Source organism: Haplochromis burtoni, unplaced genomic scaffold (assembly GCF_018398535.1).
Source record: "Haplochromis burtoni strain Fernald_Lab_line unplaced genomic scaffold, NCSU_Asbu1 Contig_281, whole genome shotgun sequence".
NCBI lineage: Eukaryota > Metazoa > Chordata > Actinopteri > Cichliformes > Cichlidae > Haplochromis > Haplochromis burtoni.
In genome coordinates this window covers 417,521-428,353 of record NW_024582642.1, presented here as the reverse complement: position 1 = coordinate 428,353, position 10,833 = coordinate 417,521, and the positions used below count along the sequence as shown (strand labels likewise).

Genomic DNA, 10,833 nt, shown 5'->3' with positions numbered 1-10,833 from the left:
ACTTCCTGGTTACACTTCTGCCTTTGATACAGTCAGACTAGGAAAGCTGACTGTCAGGCTCTGACTGGCTGATCCTACCTGCAACTGTATTTTGGACTTCCTTCCTTCCTAACAATATGAAAACAACCACTTAAGAGTAAAACACTGAAGGTGTTGGTGAGGATGTGACCAAACTCCCAGCTGGCTACAGGGCTGCACTCTCAACCCTTCACATTTCTCCCTGGACACCCACAACTGTGTTAATATCCAGGATAACACAGTCATCAATAAATATGCTGTACGTGATCATCCTGAGCCGCATACAAAACAGTGTGTAGAATGAAAATACATTTCCCAGAGGGGCCTGCTACAGTTTTTTGACATAAAATAACTCACCTACAGATATCGGGGCTCATCGGTGTCAGGAGTGTGGGTGTGAGGGAGTGGGACAGCCTGAGTTGGAGGCATGATGTGGTGGCAGGTGGGCAGATTTGGGAAACAGTGATTTATACTTGTGTGCAGAGGTTAGCTAAACACACAGACACACTGTTTTCTGTTAGAAACTACTAATAGGAGGAAAGTCGAGCAGTTTCTTTCATGTGGACTTTGATACAAGTTTCATTTCCACCCCTCTCTTTTCTTGTTTGAAACCCAAACTTCACGTTTAACTGAGGCAATCCTACAGTCTAACCACTCCAGTGCTCAGGGGCAGATAGAAGTGCTGGCACCTGGACCAAGGCTAACTGGATGTCTCCTTTGTTGTGTCAGTTGTGTCTCGTGAGGTCGAGAGAGAGTGAAGCCCACCCCGTCATCACAGCTGAGATCCTTTTATGTGGCTCAAGAGTTAGGAGTTCGCCTTGTAATCGGAAGGTTGCCGGTTCGATCCCCGGCTTGGACAGTCTCGGTCGTTGTGTCCTTGGGCAAGACACTTCACCCGTTGCCTACTGGTGGTGGTCAAAGGGCCCGGTGGCGCCAGTGTTCGGCAGCCTCGCCTCTGTCAGTGCGCCCCAGGGTGGCTGTGGCTACAATGTAGCTTGCCATCACCAGTACGTGAATGGGTGGATGACTGGTTGTGCTGAGCGCTTTGGGGTCCTTAAGGACTAGTAAAGCGCTATACAAATACAGGCCATTTACCATTTATGTGATTAAAAATGATCAGGCGGCTAATATTTGAGAAGATGTAACGTCCAGTCTCCCTGTTGGGATGTGTGTCCTCAAGCTTCCCTCATTATGAATGACATTTGTGACAAAGACACAGGCACACTCTCTCTCTCTACCTCTCTCTCTCACACACACACGTATTTGTGTATAAAGTTTTGTGTTGTGGGTGCTGTGTCTGTTGTCTTTAGTTGTTTTGTCTCCTACAGGTGCAGCAAGTGGTGATACATTGTGCTTTTCTAGTTGTTTCTATCCCCCATATCTACGCACCCCCCTGCGAGATCAACAGTTCAGACGACAGGATCTAAGACGTTCGCAGTGGAAAATACAGTGGAGATTTTGTAGTTTTTGGCTTTTCATCTGCTTTTTTTTTGCAGTGTTGGACGGTTCATTCAGAAAGATATTGATTTAGATCATACTTCCAGCTGGTTTTTACACAAGGATAAGTGCATCTTCTGACCCAGTTGTGATGCGATTACTTTGTTTGGGATTATTACTCTTTGCTCCTGCTAAATTGCCTTAATAAACTTTTCACTTTTTATTCGTTCTAATGCAAACAGCTCGTACACGTTACTCTAGCCTTTTAAAGTAAGCCTTGGGGCCCAGGCTCCAGGCCTCTAAAAACATCCCAGATAACAAGTGCTGCAGATGTAACAGGTGTGACTGATACAATTTCACCTGCAAGGCTTCTCAGGTTTTTCGTATCAGGGCAGGCAAGGCCCTGAACACCAAAGCAGCCAGTCTGGGTGAGTCCACTTACCCGCATTGGCTCCATTGGCACAGGGTGAAACTCACAGATCAGAGATTAGGAGTGAAACAGGCTTCCTGTACACAGAAGAAAGCTAATGCTAGGAAACAAACACGTTTGTAAGTACTTTGTGAAGCCATGGTGATAGATTAATATTTTCAATAAAAAACAAACAAAGAGACACTAAGTGACTTTTCTATTTTCTAGGGCCGTGCTAGTGAAGATCCTCACATGGGCGTCACTGTCTGCTGTGAAAATGGAGATTCATAAAGACCACACATCGAAACAATCAACAGACAGTTTAATCACACACATACACACACAACAAGCTTGCACATTTGCGTCTTTCCTGCCATAATCTGCCTTATTCACAAGTGCAGTATATATTTCAACAAGATCACTCAGAGAGCACGTACTAAATCTGTTTCATGATGTTTTTATTACATTATAATGATGTAGACCTATTATGGAATCGTTGTGATGTTGTAAGCCATTGTACTGAAAAAAAAATAAGAGGTGTGTTGTACAGTTCTCTCCTCATATATATCATATACTGCTCATACGGTCTCATTTGTTTCTTTAGGGTCAACTTTGACCATAAATGAAGATCAAGGTCAAATGCTTAGCCAGCTTAGGTACTCATGTCCCCAAAGGCCTCGTATGTTGTTGTGAAGTTTGAAAACAATCTTTAAAAATTGTGAGTGACATAAAGTTTTACTGATTTGGACATTTGATGTCACCTTTTTGTTCTTGCTTTCAATCAGCTCGAGCTGTTGGTGTCTATCATCAGATGCTAGACTGCTAACAAACAGACAAACAAATGGAACCGATCACCTACTCAGTGCTTTCAGGGGGACAATAATATTCTTTTCATACTTTAAGTGCAATACAAGAATTACTGTTATATACTTACTTAAATATTGTCCCCTTACTTTATCTCAGTGTGCAGCTTGCTTTATATTTGTATATACTCTCTTTAACACATGTTTAAAATAACTCAATTACATTCAGTTCCTTCGTACGATCTCTCTTTATTGACCTGACATCAGAGAGCTCCTGCCATGTATTAAAATACAAGTTGCATCCAGCAGCAGCAACACGATTAGCTGACTGCTGGAGAAACTATACAGATGGGCCTTTGGGATCCCAGTGTCTTTCCAAGCAGCTGTTTTTCCAAATTAGCGGATCCTCAAAACTGATTTTTTAAAAGCTTATTAAACAGTTTAGGAAAACATTAACAAACATTGTCCTTGTTCATTAACATGCTCCACCTGGATACTTTTTGACAGGAAGTTTGGGGTTGTCCCATATATATGTGAGCGTGCTGTCCACTCAGCTCCAAAGGGAGATGTCAGTTACTGCACAGCAATCATACAAGTATCATTTTGCATTCTTTCTCTGCGAAGTACAGAATGTGAAAAGAAGTCACTGAGAAATGCAGTCACCCATAAACTGATCGTAGCAATCTGAGATGCTTTTCCTCAGCGCATCGATGTCTTTCCTCAGCTGGCCAACTTCCAGTAGCTTTAACCTTAACTTGTCTTCCACTGCCACCACTTTGCAGTCACTGTCCTCTGCTGAAAAGGTCAGCGCTGAACAGAGAAAACAAAGGAGAAAATGTTATGAAAAAGTCAAGGACAATATTTAGTGAGCCAGATTATGACTGCATGAAGAAATGTGAAGCAGTGCCTTGAAAAGAAAATGATTAGGGCAGAAGGCACCATACACATGTCTCTCATGCAGTGCAACTGTGCTCTATCGCATTGAGACTGTCGCTACACTCGGGGTATGACTCCATGATTAGGTCATCAGGGCACATGGAAACTTCTTTAAGACACTTATGCTTGACTGGTCACGCCCACAGCTGTGCAGAGTGTTGGGAGTCTGCATCAGTATTACGACTGAGTTGGGTTACAGTATTTAGTCCACCTGCCTGTTTAATGGGAAGCATATGTTGACTTTCTGGCTGTGACCCCTTGCCTGCGTATTGCTCATGGTTTACGTGCTGGGTGGGACCTTGCTGTGTCAAGGCCCTTTTAAATAGGACTCCGCCCAGGCTGTGCTGACCGCTAGCTAGAGTGAATGGCCCAAAATTTGTGATGCACTGGCTGCCTGGCGAGTGAGTTTAGAACAATGTGTTGCTCACGATGTCACGGGTTAAACACTCAGTGCTTTGTAAAACAAAAAAAAGAAAACTCAGCTGTAAGTTGGGCGCGATGCTTGCTCGCGGTTCATGAGGTCACATGCTTGATGCAACCTTCCTATGGCGCCTAATGGAAGAGGATGGCGAGTGAGTTCTCTCCAGCCAATGCAGACAGCCTTGCGTGTTGCTCACAGAGCCATGAGTTACACGATTGGTGCTTTCTTCATGTGAGTTGGCTGTGACTCCTACTAACATATTACCAGTGCGAGTTATTGTGCTTGGTAGGTCCCTGCTGCATGCAGACATATAAGAATCATATCATTGTTGGGTTTTCCTCTTTATGTATTATTGTAAGGTCTACCTTACAATATAAAGCACCTTGAGGCGACTGTTGTTGTGATTTGGTGCTTTATAAATAAAATTGAATTGAAATGAATTCAACTGTAAGCTACCTGTGGTCCTTACTGGTGTATTGCTCTGAAGTTTGCCACAGTGAGGTCCCATCCAGTGGCATCAACAGACAGCTGATGGTCCAGCAAGTGAGAACTTATCTTATTTTATATGTTTAAACATGTTTATTGTTACATTTCTTCTCTATCGGGGGAAGGAAAGTTAGAAATGACTATCCACTTTTATGCATAATCATTTCTAACTTTCCTATTAGTCATGTTAACAAATAGCTGGAATATCTGTGGATTTGGAAATCAGGCACAAAATATTAAACATAGGGACATCATATGTGGATTTACGTCTACTCCACTTGTGCAAACAGAAGGTGAAGAAGTTTGATTTCATGATGAGTCAAACACAGCTCTGAGTGGTTTCCACAGATTTATAATCTTTTTGTGGGGTAGGTCAGATGTGAGGAAGACAATCTTTCATAAATAACCTAAAAAGTTCAGAAGGATGATGTTGTAGTCTGGGGCTAGCATCTGTTTATATATGTAAATCTTAAAATCTGTGTGTGGGGAACACTAAGAAAAAAAAAGTTGGGTCACAGCTAGTTTTGTTCATCCAAGTTATAAATAATGATTTTGTGTTTGATAGAAAAAAAAGATATTTCAATGCCCTGAGATATGTTGTTGAAGTTCAAAGGTTTCTGATAACACAGGTCTCCAGAAAAAAGAAAAACAGAAAGAAAATCAGCTGCGTAGTACGGAAGAGGATTAAGGCCACTTTTTTTTCTTCGTTTCCAGAATTCTGAGAATCATGAGAAAAAAAAATTCTGAGAAAAAAGTCAGAATTCTGACTTTTTTAAAAGAATTCTGGAAAAGAAGAAGAAAAAAAAAAAGACATACTCACTATCTTCTTAATCCTCTTCCGTACTTCCGTAGCATGGGATACTTTTGGTAAATTTTATGTTTTTAGGGTGCTGAATCAAAAAATGATCTCCATCTCCTCATGTTTTGCAAAAAACATTGATGCTTCTCTGAACACGCTTTCGCTCTTAGAATATATATTAAATTCATGTAAGAAATCATTAGTGGATATGTTTTTTTTTTAAACTCAAATATAGGATACCAGATTTCAGTTTAAAAAGGGAAATTGTATGCTTAATTCAACTTAAAAACATGAGTTTTGCAAGAAAACCTGACGTGATGGAATTTTAAAAACATTTTACTTGGTTTCAGTGAGTAAAAATCTACAAGAAACAGTCAAAAAACCCTAAGCAGATTTTTGGTTGCAAACCTGTGTAATTAATCAGATAATTATAAAATAGTTTTTGCAGCTGTTTATTACCATTTATTTATTTTAAGTTAGTAAACATTAAAGTGATACGCTTTAACAACCTCACTTTACCTCAGCTGTCAATACGTTAAGTAAGAACCATCCACATGTATTTTACTCTGGAAGAGGCTGTAAAATTTTGAGTCTGATTCAGATCCATGAGTCAGTGAAACTCACCTCTGTCAGATGACACCAACAGTATCACCTCAGTATCGCTAAGCACTGTTTTTGTAGTTGTTAGCTCTTCCTTTCCGGCATTACCAAAGCTTTCTTTGAATTTGAGCTGACATTATTGAACTCTGACAGTTATTGAATAAACTCTTGTGATTTTTAGGACATTAGTGGGTATAATGTTAGCTTATAATCAGCAGCTATTGTCGTTGTTGTTGGCTCCAGACAGCTGACAACTGAAATCTTGGAATGGGATTTAAAATTAAATCAACAGCTCCGAAAATGAGTTTGAGAGCCCTATTCCAGGAATTTTACATGCGCACAAAGAAAACTGCTAACTGATTACTAGGTGACTAAAAAAAATATATATATATATATATATATATATTTTTTTTTACAAATGCTACAAATCTTATTTGTATCAAAAAAATCATAAATGTCTGTATTTGTGTTCGCCCTCTAACTACAGTAGGTTACAAGTGATACATAAAGAATAAGTATAAATAAGTATAAAATGTATGCCTACATACATGTCATTCCTAGAAGCAAAGACAGGTTGGGCTCTTTCCCCTGCGCTCTCTGAGCCAAGATGCTGCAGAGACCCTGGAGGTCCAGTAGACAAAGGGACATCTCTTTCAGCAGCTGGTCCACTTCTGGAATTTCCACATGGGCTAAAGAAGACACCAGCAACCCTTCGTCCATCACCTGCTGCTTGTCAGTGAAAAAAAAAAGAAAAAAGAAAATACTTTTTAAATATCTTGGAACAACATGTTCCCATGTATCAGAAAACCCACCTCTCAGGGATCACTGCAACTTTTTCTATAATCTACGGAGCCCCCCAGGGGACATGGGAGAAAAAAAAATTAGGGAGGAAAAAAAAAAAAAGCAAAAAAAAAAAAAAAAAAAAAAAAAAAAATTTAGGAGAGACGGAAAAAAAAAAAAAAAGACGACCCTTTTGCAGGAGATCCTCGCAACAGCTACTTTAATTATTAGACCGACTAAAGAGCCAGTCAATCGCAAAAAGTAATTGCCCGAGACTCTCGCCAAACAGTATCTGCGAGCGATCTCGAAAATATACTTGCAGAGAGTCTGCGCCAATAAGATCACATTAGCCGAGGCGGCCACTTCGCAACATAATTATTCCGACGCGCTCGCCAAAAGTATGCGCAGCATCTCGCAAAAAGTTTCTAGCGTCGCAAGTCATTCGAGTCGTCAGTTTAGCCGCACAGGCCGCCAAGCTCCGAAGACCAGACCCGGGAGGTCGAGGCACGATCGTGCGCGACGGCGGAAACGTCGGTGTTCCTCCACGGCTGTATAGGTCTCGACTTCCGTTAGCTTGAAGCTACGTGGCCGCACAGCTACGGAAGCCCGACCGGCGAGGTCGAGGCCACGACATGTGCCGGCGGTGCGGAAAGCAGGTCCAATGTTCCTCCCCCGGCTGAGTAGCGTCTCGACCTCCCGTTAGGCCTTCGAGCTAGTGGGTGTCAGATCTCCAAAAACCTCGGAGCTCTTTTGCAAATATGTGATGTCTTGTAAACCGAGCAGGTATCTGACGTTTACACAACTACATTCACGCCTCAAAATATCTTAAAAGTGTATTTTGTGACCCAGAAAGAGTAATATTACAACTAAGTAGCTGCCGCCATTGTTGGAGTTTTGCGAGATCTCGCAATACTTTTGCGAGATCTCGCAATACTTTTGACGAGCTCGCAACTATAGATCTCGCAAAATCCGTCTTAATTTTTTTTTTCCTCCCTAATTTTTTTTTTTCCTCCCCAATTTTTTTTTCTCCCATGTCCCCTGGGGGGCTCCGTAATAATCAGTCTAGCATGAGTGCTATTTTTTTTTCCTATTTAACATGCACTGACAGCTAGGGATGGGAATTAATGCCAATTTAGCAATTCTGATTTCAATAGCGATTCTCATTGGGTTCTCACTGGCTCACTTTGAAAGTAACCACAATCTTTAAGCAGCATATCAAAGAAATTACATTCATGCAAACTAACTGCATGCTGTGGGATCACAGATTTGTGTATGTTGGAGGGATTTCCCCTGTTTATTGGTCATTACTCAGAAAAGTAATGTGTTACACATATTACACAAAACACTTTTCTTGGAAGTCATGCATTACTTTTAAGAAGTACTGCACTTAATTATTTTTATTACTCCCATAAGAATGTAATTTGTTATACTACTCTTCACATTACTTTTGCATTTCAAACATATTATGCAGACACACAATTTTTCTCTCAGTATTTAGGTATGAACACAAAAGCACAAATGTAATCCAAATAAAATCCAGCACAAAGAGACTACAAAGTGAAAGCCACAGTCATGTAGAATATACACGTCTGTTCATGCTTAGATGTACATCATTTAAATGTGAACAGACAAAGACGGAGCCTGCAGCACTGCTCACCGGTGCCTTTTTTACCTATTGAAATTCAGGGTCTCGCTGCTGGTTCAACATGATGGATTATCAGAACAGTTCACTCCACTATAGCTCTCCCCACTTTCCAACTGTTTCCAGACTCTCTCTCAAACCCACACAAAGACTGTTCACCATAGGGGATTCTCCAAGCAAACCTGAGCACAGTGAAAATACAGACTGGCATCTCTCTCACAGGCAAGCTGAAATATTAACTCAAGGGTTGGAGGTGAGTTGCACTAACTTATTCAAGACAATGATCCAGTGAGGATTAAATAACGGCCACTCCCACTGCTCTTGCAACAGTTGTATAAAGATCGAATGGCCAGACACCCCATACTTCCGAAAGACCTCCCACAGAATACTCCAAGGGACATGGTCGAATGTCTTCTCTAAGTCCACAAAAGGCATGTAGACTGGTTGGGAAAACTCCCATTAACCCTCAAGTATCCTTGAAAGGGTAAAGAACTGGTCTAGTGTTCTGCAACCAGGACGAAAACCGCATTGTTCCTCCTGTATTCGACTAACGGATAGACTCTCTTTTTCAGCACCCTGGCATAGACTTTGCTGGGGAGGCTGAAGAGTGTGATCCCCCTATAGTTGGAACAGACCCTCTGGTCCCCCTTCATGATGATGGGAACCACCAGCTGGTCTGCCAATCCAGAGGTACCGCCCCTGACAGCCCTACAACACCCGAGGGGCCCTGCCACCAAGGAATGGTAAATGGACTAGTTCTTATATAGCGCTTTTCTACTCTGAGCACTCAAAGTGTTTTACACAACTTGCCTCATTCGCCCATTCACACCCATTCGTACAAGCTATTTTTTCTATGCTCCAAGAGCTTTCCGTATAACATTCACTCGTACTCATACTCCGATGGATGCACTGGAGAGCAACTTGGGGTTAAGTATCGTGCCTAAGGATATTTGACATGCAGATGAGAGTAAATGGTAAATGGCCTGCATTTGTATAGCGCTTTTCTAGTCCATAGGACCCCAAAGCGCTTTACACTACATTCAGTCATCCACCCATTCACACACACATCCACACACTGGCGATAGCAAGCTACATTGTAGCCACAGCTGCCCTGGGGCGCACTGACAGAGGCGAGGCTGCCGGACACAGGCGCCACCGGGCCCTCTGACCACCACCAGTAGGCAAACACGGGGTTAGTAGAAGGGGATTTAACTACAAACCTTCCGATTAGAAAGTGACCTGCTCAACCACCTGAGCTACAGCAACAAGGAGTTGTTTAACTTCAGTGACCTTACACCAGTGATGGATGAGTCATCCCCCTCGTCCCCAGACTCTGCTTCCTCTACAGAAGATGTCCTAGTGGGATTAAGGAGGTCTTTTTGAAGAAGAAAGTCTTCCTCCATGTCCTCTCCGAACTCCTCCCACAACTGAATTTTTGCTTCAATTAATGCCTGAGCCACGTTCCACTTGACCTGTCTGTACCTATAGGCTGCCTCTGAAGTCCCACAGGCTAACCAAGCCCAATAGGACTTCTTCAGCCTGATGGTTTCCTTCACCTCCGGTCTCCACCATCTGGTTCGGGGGTTACCACCACGACAGGCACCAACCACCTTGCGGCCGCAGCTCAGTGCAGCAGCTTCAGCAATGAGGTGCTGAACAGGGTCCATTCGAACTCAATGTCTGCAGTCTCCTGTTGACAACCCCACAGGTGGGGGCCTCTGCCAGGCGTTCCCAGCTTACCCTCAATATCCGTTTAGGTGCCCCAGGTCTGTCGAACATCCTCTCCCGCCACCTGATACAACTTACTACAAGGTGTTGATCAGTTGACAGCTCAGCACCTTGCTTCACCCGAGTGTCCAGAAAATACTTCTGCAGATCTGATGATACAATTACAAAACTGATCTTATGAACTGCGGCCTAGGGTGTCCTGGTGCCATGAGCACTTATGGACACCCTTATGTTTGAACAAGGTTTTTGTTACTGTGGTTTGCACAGAAGTCCAATAACAAAACACTGCTCGATTTCAGATCTGGCAGGCCGCTTCTTTCAGCCACGGCCGTCCAGGTCTCACTGTCACTGCCCACATGAGTGTTGAAGTCTCCCAGTAATGAGAGAGTCCCCAGGAGCAGCACCCTCAAGCACCCCACCTAGGGACTCAAAGGCAGCCAGGTACTCTGAACTGTCGTTCGGCACATAGGCGGAGACGAATATCCCCTCCGTGAATGTTTAACAGAATTTGAAGAATTTAATTAAAAAGCTCAACAGAGTTAAATCTATGACAGTTTTCTTTAGTAGGTTTCCATGGTTCAAATAAGCCTTAACACATGTAGCGTTTCTTGTATTACAATGCATTTTAGGCCATGTTATGGAGTAATGCAAAAGTAATAAAACAAATTCAATTCAATTCAAAATCCTGCTCCTCACATACAAGGTTTTAAATAATCAGGCCCCATCTTATCTTAATAACCTTGTAGTACCATATCACCCTATTAGAGCACTTCG

At 42.4% G+C, this 10,833-nt stretch overlaps 1 protein-coding gene across 6 annotated transcripts in view; it reads right to left on the bottom strand.

Annotated features, from left to right (window-relative positions):
* Positions 1-2,167: 2,167 nt before the first annotated feature.
* Positions 2,168-10,833, bottom strand: part of cep85l (centrosomal protein 85, like) — a 23,649-nt gene continuing 14,983 nt past the window's right edge. For all 6 annotated transcript variants that reach the window (XM_005940605.3, XM_005940606.3, XM_005940604.3 and 3 more), the window contains 2 exons: positions 6,458-6,635; positions 2,168-3,477 (listed from right to left, as the gene is read on the bottom strand). In XM_005940605.3, coding sequence (XP_005940667.1) covers positions 3,311-3,477; positions 6,458-6,635 — 345 coding nt within the window. In that variant the 3' untranslated portion in view covers positions 2,168-3,310. The remainder of the gene's footprint in view (positions 3,478-6,457; positions 6,636-10,833) is intronic.